The 16,040-nt window shown below is 43.9% G+C and overlaps 1 protein-coding gene across 2 annotated transcripts in view; it reads left to right on the forward strand.

The window, feature by feature from the left end:
- LOC311498446 (neprilysin-like) overlaps positions 1–13,697 on the forward strand; it is a 31,422-nt gene extending 17,725 nt beyond the window's left edge. For both annotated transcript variants that reach the window (XM_084559039.1, XM_084559040.1), the window contains exons 5-23: positions 1,103–1,183; positions 1,646–1,741; positions 1,827–1,945; positions 2,048–2,116; positions 2,684–2,818; positions 3,399–3,500; positions 3,622–3,758; positions 3,867–3,960; positions 4,630–4,758; positions 7,843–7,941; positions 8,038–8,115; positions 8,337–8,440; positions 8,767–8,825; positions 8,924–9,043; positions 9,331–9,464; positions 9,885–9,950; positions 10,501–10,596; positions 10,775–10,851; positions 11,031–13,697. In XM_084559039.1, coding sequence (XP_084415165.1) covers positions 1,103–1,183; positions 1,646–1,741; positions 1,827–1,945; positions 2,048–2,116; positions 2,684–2,818; positions 3,399–3,500; positions 3,622–3,758; positions 3,867–3,960; positions 4,630–4,758; positions 7,843–7,941; positions 8,038–8,115; positions 8,337–8,440; positions 8,767–8,825; positions 8,924–9,043; positions 9,331–9,464; positions 9,885–9,950; positions 10,501–10,596; positions 10,775–10,851; positions 11,031–11,130 — 1,895 coding nt within the window. In that variant the 3' untranslated portion in view covers positions 11,131–13,697. The remainder of the gene's footprint in view (positions 1–1,102; positions 1,184–1,645; positions 1,742–1,826; positions 1,946–2,047; positions 2,117–2,683; positions 2,819–3,398; positions 3,501–3,621; positions 3,759–3,866; positions 3,961–4,629; positions 4,759–7,842; positions 7,942–8,037; positions 8,116–8,336; positions 8,441–8,766; positions 8,826–8,923; positions 9,044–9,330; positions 9,465–9,884; positions 9,951–10,500; positions 10,597–10,774; positions 10,852–11,030) is intronic.
- Positions 13,698–16,040: the final 2,343 nt, after the last annotated feature.

Consider the following 16,040-nt stretch of genomic DNA (forward strand, 5'->3'; position numbering starts at 1 on the left):
TGTTGAAGAGGCAATGAACGCGGGCTGTAAAAGCGAGCACGCCGTTCTTGTTTCCACACGGCCCTCCGCCGCCACGCCTTCAGCTTCGTTGCTGCTTGAATTTCTTTCCGCCTCTTTCTGACACGCGGCCTGAACTCACGAGCTTCGCCGTGATTGCCGCCGGCGTGCAGAGAAGCCAATTTATGGAGGCTAAAAGAAAAAAAAAAAAAAAAAAAGGCATTCCATAGTGCCGCTCTAATTTGTGGTTTACATGACAGCGCTGACCTCTGCAACAAATGATCCAAACAATCTCCGTCAACCAAACAGAAAGATTAATTGCGGGGGCGGCTCGTAAATAATTAGCGTTTAAATATTTATCCAATCACTCAAGGTAAAGACCGGGCCGCGCACGGTGCAGGGGAACATTTTGACATTGTGTAAGCGCGCGCTAGGTGTTGTTATGCTTTTCGGTTTTTCCCGTTTTCGGCGAGCGATATAATGCTGCATAAACGCCGGAATAATGAAAACCGACTGAAGTCTGTTCATGAAGGGAAAGTCAACATTAAAGGCAGGTTCGTTCCCTGCAAACTTTTAATGCGCCCTCGTAAGGATATTCAGTTTTGTCATTAAACGCTGACCTCAAAACATATGTCGCCCGAGATTGTGGCAGTCAGTTGTGGATTTTGCAGGTAAGGTTACGATTAAACTGAGGAGGACAGCTTTGAAGTAGATGTTTCCCGCTTCCAATGAATTCATAAAATGTTTTCTTTCCTCCCATTTTTTTATTTATTTTTTGTTTTGCCACTGGTTTCCAACCATTACCAGGCTTCCGAAACCATCATTTCATGTTCGCTGCCACTTTCTGTCAAGGGGGAGTGAGAACATGCCTTAATTTAAAATGATTAAATGCATCTGGATGGCAGCTGGAGTCTATTCTGAGTCTGCAAAGATGAATAAATATATATATATATAAAAACCTCTACATTGTACCTGAGGTTACACACACTGCTCTTTCTTCCCTCTTTTCTCTCAGTCTGCATTACCACAGGTACAAACCAATTCCTCTTTTATCTCTGCCACTGTTTCTTTCCCTTCACGGTTGTTTTCTCTGCTCTATTTGTAGGTGTCCTTGAAAAAACCGTGGAGGGGGAGGCTGCAGCTCTCACCAAGGCTAAGACCCTCTACAAGTCCTGTACCAACGAGAGTGAGTCAGCACGCAGACGACGCTAACGCAGATCATTCCTTTTCGGCTCGTCTAATGCCCTAAAGTGCACGGTGTCACTTTTATTATCTGTTATCTGAGGTTATCTCTCGTTCGGTTTATCGTGCCATCAAAGTCTCATTAGAGCTGTCATAACAATTTGTGTGGCTCATTAGTTTAAGCGAGAATTACTGCCGCACTCCCAGCATCACTTGGTACGAATAAATGCTCGCGTCAAAGGCTTTTCGGCTTATAAGTCGCATCAATAAACTCCTCAAACGTTCCCACACTCGCACGGATTAATTACGCTTTTTTAAAAAAAAACAACAACGCTACATGACTAATGACAAGGTTTTTTCTCATTTCTTAATTACTTTTCTGAGTACTGATTGATATAAAAGAAATGCACCCTCCGCTGCCGAAAACTCACCGCTGTTTGTTTTCTGCTCGTATCTCCGCTTCAAGGTTTGATTGAGCTCAGAGGGGGCTCTCCTCTGCTCGAGATGCTGCCCGACGTGTTCGAGTGGCCCATAGCCGTGGACGACTGGGAGACCACATACGGTAGGGGATTGTTTTGTCCGCTGCCACACAGCGTGATGCCATTTGCTCTGTGACATTTATGTGTTCCTTTTCACTTTCCCGTCAGGGGGAAGATGGAAGCTGGAGGATGTCATTGCCAAGCTGAACGAGAAGTACGGAACTCAGCTCTTGGTCAACTTCTTCGTGGGCACAGATGACAGGGACTCCAACTCACATATAATTCATGTACGTGCGCACCTGTGGCTTTGAAGGCCCTCACCTCTTCATAAATGATTCCTTTGGCTTACGTAAATTAATGCAGAATCATCGTCTCCTTCTCTTTGCCAGTTTGACCAGCAGACGAGCCTCGGCCTCTTGTCCAGGGATTACTACGCCTGCACTGGTCCCTACGCAGAGGTAAGCTTGAGCTGAACTTCACATGCGCACACTTGTTCTGCGATTATGCACAACGAAACCAGCTCCATGTGTTCATTTGGGCCAGTGCCACCGAGTCTGGGTTCCATGTCCCCTGGATGGTTTGTTGTTTCGGGAAACATGGTGCTCAACAAATGACGAGGGCAACAACTGAAACGTCAGCGCGTCGGTTAGCTTGTTATTTTTTATTTTTATTTTTTTTTTTGTACGCTAAATCGGTCCTGAAACCGAGCATGCATGTGACGATTAAAGGCCCGCTTTGATGCGAGTAAGTGGTGGTTAAAATCTAAGAGGCAAAACAGATAAATTAGTTGTATCTATCCAGACCAGATGTGAGCGACTGCAGCACGCACGGCCTGCTCTGGTTTTACTTTACAGTTCGCCATCAGCTGTTGATTGATATGCAGAAAGCAGTACTTAACTGCACGCAGCTCGAGGCAGGCCGATCTGTGCGCGCTGCCACCTCCGGTTTCAGTCACCGACTAAATTCGAACCGATGAGATACATATATCATGAACGAGTGTGTGTGTGTGTGTGTGTGTTTGACAGGCGTGTCGGGCCTACGAGCAGTTCATGATTGACCTCGCTAAGCTGATCCGCACTGACCGAAGACTGGACATCAATGAGACGCGCATTAGAGAGGAGGTGACGCGAGTTATGGACTTGGAGAGGGACATCGCCAATGTAAGCATTGATGCTTTCTTCTCCTAGCAGAAGAAGCCTGAATGGTTTGTCATATCTGAGAACGTCCTCTTGTCTCTTAAAAGACGTTGTTTCCCTGTAGCGTTGCATGGCGTAGCGCTTATGTTTTTGCTTCTGTCGCTTTGCTTCACACATCACAAGGCTTTTACATGCAGGACAACCTCCTTGTCATCCATTTGTTTGCCCAAACCTCTTTCCTCTCTGTGCGTCTGCGGCCCCAGTCTTGAGCAGCTGCTGTCTAAAAACAAGCTGTTAACCAGTCTGATCCCAACCCAACTACTTCTCAGACATCAAACAGGTTTCCACTCCACCTTTGTCATTCCGCTCTGCTCCGCTCCGCTCGGCTCTGCTCTGCTTACCGCCATGCTTCACTTCCCCTCCACTCGGCTGCTAGCTTTTACGAGGAAGTCACTCCGTTCGAGCTCTGACATTTACAGACCCGAAGCCTCCCGGGATGCCGAGCATGTTTGATACCGCTGGACCTGCACTGTAATTGTACTCGTGCGTCAGGAAGCAGGTAGGCGTTCTAGATATTCAGCTTCTCTGTCCCACTCTGTCCAAGGCCACAGATACTCCAGAGGACCGTAACAACCCAGTGTTGCTTTATAACAAGATGGAACTGGGGGACCTGAACGCCAACTTCACCCTTGAGGTTGAATCACAGGTAAAAAATGAACCATTTGTCTGACAGATTTTTTTTGTTTGTTTGTTTGTTTTGCCTTGTTTCCTCATTTTCTCCTCTTCGTCTGTGCTTTTCTTTTTTTGTTTTTTTCTTAATCCTAAAGGTATTTGACTGGAGTTACTTCACAGCCAAGATAATGGACACAGTCAACATCAGCGTTCCTGATACGGAGAAGGTCATAAACTACTCCCCCAACTACTACAGAAGACTCAACCTTATCTTGGCCAAATACACCAAGAGGTGTGTCTTTATATGAGTGTGCGGATCAGGTTGTGAATAGGTCAGCTGTTACTGATACACCGTGGCTTTTGTGTAAGTGAAAAAAGTTTATTTTTTCTCTCCTGTCAGGGATCTGCAGAACTACATGGTGTGGCGTTTTGCCATGAACATGGTGGTGGGCCTGAGCAGAGCTTACAGAGACACCAGGAAAGCTTTCCGCAAGGTACGCAGCCGGGATCCCGACAGTGGCTCCGGTAGCTTTAGAGGTGGATTTGCGTATACGAGTGCGGCCTTCTGCGTTGCCGCGGCAGGTGCTGCTCAAGCGACATTGTCATCCTTTTTTAAAATGAACTGCAAAACAAGCTGAAGCCAGCTCAGCTTAGATTTGTGGCCCATCGAGACACATGTCTTGGGTGTCAGTATGTAGCTTCACATCACCAGCTCCCATTGAAACTTGAAATGGGAGCAGCTAGTGATACATTACGTTAACGTGTTAGCATGTTAACATTTGCAAAGTAGACACCAACTGTATATGAAGATGGATGACAGCAGGTTTTCAGATGCCGTGATTTTAAAAATACGCATGGTTAAACACGGATGTCACTAGTTCTAATTATCCTATGTTGCAATACCCTTTCTATTGACAAGTATAAACGCTCTAACAATCATTAGGTGTCCACACACAGCTCTGATCATATCCTTGCCCCTGGTTATAAATGAAATCGTCTTCCTAATCTAATCATTTCCCCACTGCCCTTCTTATCCTCCTAAATGTAATTGCAGCATATAAGCGCGGTGCAAATAAAGAATCACCACGAGCCTCTTTAACCAATATGCTGACTGCATTATCTCGCATCTCTAATTGATCTGTGCCCCGTTATTTTCCCTGCAGGCTCTGTCTGGCACAACATCGGAGGCGGCCGTGTGGCGACAGTGTGCGCTTTATGTCAACAACAACATGGACAACGCCGTAGGGCGGCTCTACGTGCAGGAGGCCTTCTCCGAAAAGAGCAAAGAACTGGTCAGTGCGTGGCGGATGGTATCGGTTTAGATTCTAGGGAAGCGTAAACGGCTATAACAGATATCCTCTGTTGGACCCGTTGTAATGCTTGTTTATTGGCGTTTGGAAGTGATAACACAGGAACATTCATCTGCGAGGCATCTCAAAAACAGTGTGGGAGTTTATGTATTCAGTTATTCATGCATACGCTACAACACGCTGTGTTTGTTACAACTGGCTCAAATAGGAGCATAATAATGGACACAACGACTCTGTAAAAGTTTTTGCATAAATATTTATTGAAAAGGATGAATAATGAATGAAAAAGCATATAGCAAGTACCCCCAACGGTGCTGCTGCACGTTGGTGTGGCAGACAAACCAGAACACAAAAACAGCCTATATACCGTTGTAGGCTGAGCCCGCAAGTCGACATAGATGCTTGTCAATCAGTTAATGGAGCTGGAGCAAAGCACCAAAGCGAAACAGCTTGAAACAGTGTCTCCGTCACCGACCTATTTGTGTTTCTGCCGCCTCGTGTCTCCCCCACCATATTGTATTTTTTGCCTACGTCCGCTGAAAGCAGCTGAACAAGGTGTCCTTGTTATCATGATCACACCACCCACACTGTAAATCTCAACTTTGTGACTGTGTGTGCGCCAGCTCCGGCACGTGACTGCGCGCGTCCCCGTGAGTCAGACTGGCTGTACACATCTGTCGTAATGCTGGGGGGGCCTGAAATATCGTAATTCTCTGTCACCGCCTGGACCCCGGCCAGCGCTCCGGCGCGCCGATCCCACATCTGACCCCGTGTTTGTGAAAAACGACACAGCTCATTTGAGCATCCAAGTGCGTATCACCACCCTTGTCCTCAGATACGTGGCCGCACTAGTGCGCGCGCCGTGTTGCGCCCGCAGCTGGCACACATGCTTCGCTCTTCACATACCAGTCTTCTTTAAGCCACAGAGATATGTTTCAGACATGTTAACTTGTGGAATGTAACTAAATGCATTGACAGAAGTACCGTACTTGCATTTTGAAATAGTTTATTTTACAGAAATTGAAACTTGATGTTTTCTGGTTGGTAAATTTGGAGATTGAGTAAATGAGATCAAACTTTAAAGCAGCGGATTATCACCAGGGGAAAAAGAATAATTTTATACCGTGACTGGAAATGGTCAATTAACAACTAATTTCTGGCTGAAGGTCAGTAGAAACTATAAAGAGATATTCCAGCCCAGATCAGTAATCAGCAAGAGCTCATGTTTCAGTTTAGTGTCCAATCACCAGCCATCTAGGGCTCCATACATATGCATATGAAATGCCCAGTGTGGTACTGCATTAATTGGCAAACAAAAAAAGTTGGAAAATAAGTCTTTATCCCACTGTAGACTTTTCTTTTTGCGAGCTGCAAATATGGATGGCCAAAATGCAGCTAATTAACAATCTTGCGCAGAAATAAAATAAAGCGAAAACTACCGGGTTAGTGGCAAAGCAAAGTGTGTTGTCCGAGTGGTCATGCAGTGTGCTATTGTTGGGTCTGCCGATGTGAAGACACACAGCTTCAGAGACCCTAAAGACACATAACATCTCAGCCCAGATAATTGCTGGGCCATGTTTCAGCGTCCAATCACCATCCAGTCACCATCCCAGGCCTCTGTCCGTCCATTTACTGGTGCATGCATCCTTTGATCCTGGGTAAACGAAATGCAACCGTTTCATCAAGAAAATGTTCACTGAAAACATAATTTTCGTTTTATTCAGGTCAGAATGTAGTGTAACGCCTGCACACAACGCAATCTCACGTATGATAAAAGCTTCCTCGCTGCGGCCACCGCCAGCGTGGTGTCCGAGCGGCCACGCAGCGCGCCAGTGACGGGTCTGCTGATGTGATGACACACTGGGATGCCTTTGTCCGCCCACTGCGGTCTCAGAGCACAACTGTGGTTAGAGGCGCCTGAAGGGGCGACCTTCGCTGCCATTGCGATTGTCAGCTTTTCTTCTTTCTGGTTTGCTTTCATGGCTCACTCTTTTGTGAATTATTCCGACTCTATTGTTGCATTGTTTGTGTGCAAAAAAAAAAAAGAAAAAAAAGAAGAAGTAAAAAATGGCATTTTTATGTCTGATGACCGTGGCACAGAGAGCGGGTTTTGCACAACATTGCCCCATCAGAGGCGTCAGTCAGTCTGTCTATGCGCATGCCGCAACACTCTTGTAAATACTGTAACTCAAGATGAATGAGTTCTTACACTTACGCCACAGGTTCCCACTGAAAATTTAGATTCAGATGTGGATTTTGGAGCACCTCGTCGTGGGAATTTCCGTAAAAAACCCACAAAATTTTATCATCTCGAAACTACTATACCTCTGCGAATGTGTTATATGAAGAACTGAATGCTGACATCGATAATATTTGCTCAGCTGCGCACATTAACGTGCTTAACAAGAACAACGCAGGTTATTTTGTTGTAATGTGTAGTTAAATCCTTTAAGTGCCTCTTCCATGATTTCGACTTAAAAGGCTCAAGGTTATTTCAGTTTACTGAAACTCCAACCCCAAAACTGCTGAATGCTTTCATAAGCGAATGTAAATTTTTAAAATATGTAAATAGGCAGCACTATTAATAATGCATTTGTGCGCTTGCAGTCGGAACAGCAGATATTTACAGTGGAGGTGTTTGATACAACGGGAGGAGTCTCTAAAGATGATGCATTTCTGGTTGCCATTACCTCACTCGATTTTTATTAATACACAGAGAAAGCTGATGTCACAATAACCTCACTGATATTATTATTACACCAACGCCTCCTTCCTCCTACGCGGCGAGCGTGTCACCCTAAGTGGTTCGGCGTTGATATGTGACTATGTAATGACGAGGCCTAATTCAGGGAAGTGATTTTTTATGGCTTCCTTGCACACGATGTTGCAATATTGTTTTGTACGCTCCATTGTCTGCAGACATTGGAAGAAAAACCCACACGGAAGAGACTATGTACTGACTCACAGATGAGGGTTTTCGGTTATATTTTATCTGTGACATATCTCTGGCTGTTGTCGCTTAGTGTCTTTAAAGTGTGTGTGTGTGTTTGTTGGGATGGGTTTCAGATGGAGGAGATGATTAAAGACATTCGGGAAGTGTTCATTAGCAACCTCAACGACCTGACCTGGATGGATGCAGAGACCAAGAAAGCAGCCGAGGAGAAGGTAATGCATGTGAAATCACAATTATCATAATGTGTTATATGTATTGTCTTCCATTCTTTCGGGCTGCCTGACTGAATTTGATCTGCTTTTGTGCAGGCCCGAGCCATTCGGGAGCGGATCGGCTATTCTGACAACATCATGGATGACAAATACCTTAACAACGAGTACAAAGACGTGAGTTTCGTTAGAGATCCAGCCATGCATGCTTTGCTTCTTTGCTTGGATTAATGGAACAGAACACGGCGTGGGTTCACTGCGGCCGCACATCAGTTCTGTGAAAACATCCCGGCGAATTCTTGGCCTTTATGAGCTTCGCCGGGGGAATATATGACCGGGCGTTGATAGCTCTCATCGCGTCTAATCCTCCCGTTTCTCTGGCTGTGTGTTGGTGTTAGCTGAGCTACAGTGCAGAGGAGTACTTTGAAAACATCCTACAGAACCTGGAGTATGTGCAGAAGAAACGCCTGCGGAAACTCCGAGTCAAAGTCAACAAAGAGGAGTAAGATTTCCCGTGGGGGGAGAATTAACCAGCTTATGTGGAGTAAATTTAAAGCTGCAACGTTACATCAGTAATATTAAGTTTTTTTTTTTTCATTTATGCTTGGTGTGACCCATTATCTGTCTCATACCGAGCACGGTGCATTCACTTTCTCCCACACAAACTCCCACTCACATATAGAGTTCAGCCTCCCACAGCAGGGATGCTAATATTAGCCCGCTTATTAATAACTGCAGGTTAATTTTTATACATCTCATCAAGTGTGAATTATGCTGCGCTCCTTGCTGTACCGCCACTTTAATTCCACCGTCCTCATCTTTCTCCAGGTGGGTAACCGGAGCCGCTGTTGTCAACGCCTTCTACTCATCCAGCAAAAACCAAATAGGTATTTGACATGCGAGGCTGCAGGACGCATCGAGTAATAAAGAAAGAAAGAGAAAAAGATTTAGATTGCTTTGTTTTCTCTCTTTCCCCGGCGCCCAGTGTTCCCAGCCGGCATCCTTCAGCCCCCTTTCTTCAGCAAGGGCCAGCCTAAATCTCTCAACTACGGCGGCATTGGCATGGTAATCGGTCACGAGATCACGCACGGCTTTGATGACAACGGTATGACTTGCAACGCTTTTGCTCTCTCTTCCTCCTGGGAGCAATTTTGGCAGATTGCGCTGGTATTTGGATAGAAATGTTTCTCTTGTACCTGGTACCACTTCAGGAAGAAAAAAAAAAAAAAAAAACGAGGTTATTGTGTTCCACTTCAAAAATGCCAGTACTCTTTTATAATGATGTCCACTCAGGAATACAAATGAAACAGGAATATGCAACTATCAACAGCAGCGTTTTAAACACTGCGTTCAAATCTTATCCAACTCGAACCTGACCTCTTTTTCTTTCAGGCCGTAACTATGACAAGGACGGCGACCTGAAGGACTGGTGGACGCCGGACTCCACTCAGAGGTTCCTGGAGCTGTCGAAGTGCATTGTCGATCAGTACGGCAATTTCTCCTGGGACCTGGCCAATGGACTGCACGTAAGTTCCCTGCTTGTTTTCTCATTTTAAAAAGATTCGATCAGTTTTCCCTGCAGCGTTTTCTATCTTTATTATCACGCGCCTCGCTTTATCTAATTTATTTGCTTTCTTCTTTATCAGCCTATCTGTCTGTCATATTTCTACCCTCCCCACCCCTTCCCTCCAGTTCTGCATCTCCTCTCTGCTTCAGGTGTCTTTAATATTTCGTGTTGACATGTCTATCCCTCTCCCCCTCTTTGTCTCTCCACCGCTGTCCTGCTCCTTTGTTCGACGCTTCTCTTATCCCCGGGGGAAATGATTCCTTATATCCCAAAGAGTGATATCTCTATGATTTGCTGAAATACAGGAAAGATATTTGTTTCCCTTGTCCTTTTTTCCCTGCCAGTCGTTGTGTTCTCTGTCCTTATATCCCCCTTCTAGTTAAATGGTAACAACACCCTCGGGGAGAATATTGCTGACAACGGAGGGATTCGACAGGCGTATCAGGTAATGAGCCCGAAAACAAAGGAGGAAAGCCTGTTTAAGAGGTTTACAGACGAGACAGGAGGGGATTCAGTCTGTAGTTACTGTCACCTGCTTTGCTAACATTCGCAGACAAGTCGTTTTGCCAGGTCACTGAGTGTCTCATTAGCCGCCGTAAACACAGCAATAAAGGACATGATGTCGCTGCTGACTCTGCCAACGTTGACTGGGGGGGTCAACAGAGAAAAGGCGCGTTTACAGTCGTTTTGCTCTTTGGGGATCAAGTGCAGACTGGATTTATTTAATAATTAACAAGATCTCGCTACAGACGCACAACATACTTTAAGGGACGTTTCAAGCTGGAAATCAAAGGTGAACATTAAGGGAATTAGACTTTTTTGTAAAGAGCTGGCAGGCAGTAGTCTCAGAAAATATAACATCTTTGGTTTATTGCTATATTTAGTGGTACTAGGAGCGCATTCATTCAGCCATTACCTTATTGGTTGTCTTTATAATCATTTTTGTAATGCTCCATGAGACAAGATTGTGAGATAAGCTTGTGCCATTCCTTTAGGCGTATAAGGACTATGTGATGGAGCACGGAGAAGAGCCACCACTGCCTGGCATTGACCTTTCCCACGATCAACTCTTCTTCCTTAACTTTGCTCAGGTAACTGATTGGTTGTTTGATGGACAGATGGTTGAATGACTTGATGGACGGTTGGATTATTGGGTTGAGCGCCGAATCTGATGATTGTGGAAGATGAATAAATTGTAAATAGCAGAATATACTGGGACGAATATTTATTTATAACGCAATACATCCTTGTATTTTTATTTTTTTTTAGGTGTGGTGTGGAACGCACCGACCAGAGCAAGCTGTTAATTCCATTAAAGTGGATGTTCACAGTCCGGGGAAATTCAGGTAACGCGAAACCAACAGTGCTTTCTTTACATCAGTCAGCCATGCGCTTGGGGGCAAAGAGCAGAAAACAAATTAGAGCGGTAGCTAACTTCTTAAAGCCTCGACAAAATGATTTCAAGCCACAATATAGCGCCTTCAAACGCCAGCCATCAATCTTCTTTTTCCTCCGTGTTTCACAGGGTGCTGGGCTCCCTTCAGAATTTCCCAGAATTTGCCAAAGCGTTCAACTGCAACAAAAGCAGCTACATGGTCCCCGACAACGTCTGCCGCGTGTGGTGATCCACAGATCTCTGGGATGGGTCGTCCCCCGTCTCCCTACAGTACCTCTCCCCTCTGACTGTTGGAGCACTCAAGGGGGGGCTATGGGGAAATGGAAGCTTCCCTCGTCCTCTTTACTGGATGGACCACGGCTGGCGGACTGACACTGCAGTATGCACTTCATCCCAGGACAGCCGTAGACTGTGCCCTCACAGGCGGACGGAGCACTGTCCCTCCGACTCTGATACTGTAGTTCACTCAATCAGCCTGATTACTCTCCTCCTCACTGGATTCAATCACTCCTCGTGTTTTTATTTCCGCTCATCTTGTTTTTACTTGTCATTTATGAGTCCGCCAATGTGTATCTGTGAGTGCGTATGTGAGTGTCTTTCGGTCAAAATACTGTGCAAGCAGTTGGCAAGAGAGGGGGGCAGGCAGACAAATGTGCTCAACCCACTGGTGTATGAATACACCACACACCCACTCACACTGGTATACATGTAACAGGGCTGAACCACTGTACTGTATGTGGGACTGAGCTGTATGGCTCTCATGAAACCTCAGGTGGTTTCAGCCTTCATCTACATGCTGACATACTCTACAATGTACTCGAAATGTACTCCTTGTTTATACATAAATCTAGATTAGATAAATTATCACAGAAAATCTGAACCTATTTTGTTGAATAGACCAGTTAAGTATTTAACCGTGATCGCATATTACACAGTACTGTTCTATATTTAATGTTGATGATCTCGCTGCAGTTGACAGCTGGCTGCTGTTCGTTAGCAGAATGAAGATAATAAACCAAAATGAAGTTTTTTGCCTTTAAGATGACAGCTGGTCATGAATCACTGAGATGACAATCGACAGACACCAGACCCTTTCCTCGTGTTCTCTGAGCCTCCCGTGTGTCTCAGTGCGGATGTATGTCTCCGTGTGTTTTCCAAGTCTTTGTAAGTCATTTTGTATCACTGCCTGCTGTTTTTGTCAAGCAAATTGGTAATGCCTTACAGTCGTGTCGCCGTGTGTGAGTGTGTGTTTGTGTATTCACGGGAGAGCAAAGGTTAAGACAATGTTTCATTAAAGAAGTAGTTTGACTTTTTCCACACGCTCGTTTGCTTTCTTTTTCAGAATCAGATGAGGAAATCGGCATCACTCCCATGTCTGCATGCTAGCCCGCTGTCAATTAGCTTAGCTTAGCAAAAGAGGTTAAAACAGCAATGACCACGTCACAACTCATATATTTAACTAATATAAATTACAGAGTATAAAACATAATGTCAAACATGCCGAAACTGGTTTACACGGATTGCTAGCCTTATGTTGAGAGAACACTGCTGCCAGGCAACCGTTGGCGTCGAGAAACCCCAGAGGCTAACAGTTTAGCAAGCTAGCAACCAGGTGACTTTAGTGCAGCAAAACATAATAAAAGCACAAGGAAGTAGAATATATTGACATTTTCCTCAGACGTATTAGAAAGTTATCAAGAAAAATATGTAAGGCTATGACTAAATCACAATATATTAACTTGCCACCCACTTCTGCCATTTCTGGAAATGTCAGCAAACGTGAACTATTACAAGAATGCTAAAAACAAGAGGCCTATCGACTTTTCCCTTGAACACGATAAACGCAACTCCGTTTGATGGCACCAGTAAACATACTCTAGTCACCTGGTAACCGAACAGGGGCAAGAGAATTCACTTTTTTGTCTTAATGAATTACGTGTCCACAAATGTTGTTTCCAGCATTTCTGTGATAACAGAAAGGAAAGTAAACGGATCCGGTCAATGATGACACAATTAATTTCAAATACCATGCATTTTGCAAGTGACGGTTTGGGTTAGAGTCTTACGTCTGCCGCGTTTCGGCATTTACGGCGGCAACAATTCGGCGAGTTGTGCACCAACATTTTTAACCAACTTCCTAAGATGTTGTTCTGATTTGGGAAGGACATTTTTTTTTTTTTGCATTATTTCAATATGGAGATGATTTAACGAGAAACACAGTCAAATGTATTTTAGTTTAAAATGACATGAGAGTGGTATCAATCTTCTCAACTCTTGACAAGACAGTGAATAAGTTTAGTACATGAAAATGTTGAACTACCCCTTTAAGAAAGGAGCATCGATTTCTCAATTTGATCTTGATTTGATCACATGATTTTTTCTAATCATTCTTTTACAAACAAAGCAAACAGTTAATCGTTCAACGGTAGGTTCATCTTATATGATTTTAACTCTGAAAACAAACAGATTTTTCATAACCGCGTGTATTTTTCTGAATGCAGGTGATTGTGTAGCGTCATTGAATCAAAATTCACTGTTTTGTATCGCTTTTTTATTTCTGTGTTAATATGTAACTGTGAGACTGTGACTCAAGGTTGTTAATTGTGGATTTATTTTTATTTTCGCCTTTTATGTAGAAATTAGTGCAGAGAGCGATGCACCATTACAGACCACAGACTGAATACGTGAAAACAACACCCCACATGTACAGTCTTTATACGTTGTTCCTACTTCTTTCTTTCTTCCTTTCTTCTTCCTTTCTTTACTTACTCTCACTCCACTTGTAGAAAGACAGATATACCTCAGTTGCCTGTATTTAGATATTTTATAATAATGGCCGATTGCAGTCTTGAGGCGCTTTTTTTTCTCTTTTCTTTCGAAATAAATCTTTAAATAATAATCTATAAGTGACTGTTGACTTACAAGGAATGCGTGAAGTTGTGTGAGTATGCGTTGTTTTCGTATATAGATGGAGTTTGATACAAAGAGATGTTAATTAGCTCTTAAGCGTTGACGGTTAACCTTGGCAGAAAGCCTAAAAAAATGAGAAATAATAATGTCAGGTGGGACTTAAACTCAGTATTGTGATGAGTGTGGATTGTATCTTGATGCTCACGCTGCTTTTGGACATCACTTATTTAAATATCTTAAATATCTTATGAATATTTCCTCTCACCCCTAGTGCTCTAACAGAATGTAAACCTATAGATGGATTCAGACATATATTCCCTCACTCATGTTCCATCCATACATTATTTTCATTTTGAGGAGTATGTTAGCCATAAGGGGGCATACTTTAATTTTGAAATTTCCACAGAGAGGGGGCGAAGTTCCTAGTAGCTCAAATGTTTTCTCCACTAATTAGACCTATAAGCATTGGAGAATTAGAAGCCAACTATGAAGTCTTTCAAAAGTTAGACACAATGCAGACAAATGATTGTGCAATATCTTTATGGCCGTTCCCAAGCTACTGGCCTACTGGTAAATATACCCCATGCTGCAATGAACCAAGCAAGCACATTTCCTGGCACAGGGATGGCTCGTACCCTGGCTGAAACTGGAGAGGCAAACGGTCAGGGATGCGCAGGGAACTGAAAAGAAGGAAAACAAGACAGAGCCAAAGAGAATTATAACGCACAGGATGTATAGGACAGGCATGCCAAGGAGAAGCACCAGAAATATGTGCACACTTTGAAGCCAAGTGTCAAAAAATATCGTGAGGGATGGGGGAGTGCAGCAGGGGGCAAGGGCCAACACACACTTGTGCAAATATACAAAAGTAAAGCTGGGAATATCTTGACCTTTATTTAGTTTATTTCTTCATTTTTAAGTTTTTTTTTTTTTTTTTTTCCCCACCGCAATGCATAAATTTTAGCCTATCCGTGGTTTGCACCCCCATTGTTTCGACTAAACAACTCTAATGTGAATACATACCTCTCATTGGCGGAGCAGACCAAAGGCATTTTTGGGTTGTTTTTGCTGGATTCCACAAAATGTCACCATTGTGGCAGAGTCAAACGGGCTGGCTTTGAAAAACAACTACAGACTGGATTTCTGTTTGTTTCATTTGTTAATTTGCTCTTTATGCTTTATTTCAACTATTGCAACAGTCCCCCCCCCCCCCAAGTATTCTAACAGCTAAAGTTCAGCACGCGAATTGCGCGTGAGCACGTTTGTACCTCTCTCAGACTCATTCAAGTATTGTCTTTTTTTTTTTTTTCTTTCATCTGAATGTCAGTGTGCAATCACTCGCTTAGTGCCAAGCCTCCCCTTTTGCTCTCGCTGGCTGGTAGCTCGTTGGCAGATAACTGAAAGTTCACACCACCCACTTTCCTCGTGCTCTCACCCTCCCTGTCATTAGCAGCTATGCTAGCTAACATCACAGCTAACATTACAACACCTCAGCATGTTCCTGGGAGGCTGAACAGAGTGTTTTGCACTTAGAACATTATAGACAGATTTATCCCAAAGTGACATGGAGCACGGGGGCGTGGGGGCCGATTTTGAGCTTAAGCAAAACAAGACACTTGACTACATTTAACAGATATATCTCTGTAGAGAAACCCATGAGCGGTGCTTTTAAACCTTAAAACTTGATGACAGTTGTTAGAAAGTCACCCATGCCAGACCCGGCCTGCTCCCTCCCGTGGTGCCCTCTGGTCATAAAACGACTCAGTTTTCTTTCATTCGCCCTTTGGGTGACCCTAACAGTGGGTGCACTGGTATGTGTGTGTGTGTGTTTGTGTGTGTTGAAGGTGGCGGGGGGCAAAGAAGCAGCCTCTGGAATGCCTGTCCGTGTGTGGTAGCGCTCGAGGCCGTGCGTAAAAAAAACACGTTAAACTACATACGACGGTATGCGAGCGAACGTAGCACTTACAAACAGTAGATCAACACACACGCACACACAAATTATGCGTTAGGATCAAAAGCGAGAAAAATTTTCAGGCATGATAATTAGTGTGGGTATTGTGTTATTTCACACTTGATTCGAAAAGAGCTCTTTCTGCCGAGTGCCCTCTTACTGTGCACTCATTGTTAAAGGCCACCAATATTCTGTAAAAAGTTTTAATTGACGAGGCTTTAATGTCAAAGAAAGAATCTGAAAATGTTACTATTATTAAAGCTCTCGATTTAATGCAT

The sequence above is a fragment of the Chelon labrosus genome, assembly GCF_963514085.1.
Source record: "Chelon labrosus genome assembly, chromosome: 13".
NCBI classification, from domain to species: domain Eukaryota; kingdom Metazoa; phylum Chordata; class Actinopteri; order Mugiliformes; family Mugilidae; genus Chelon; species Chelon labrosus.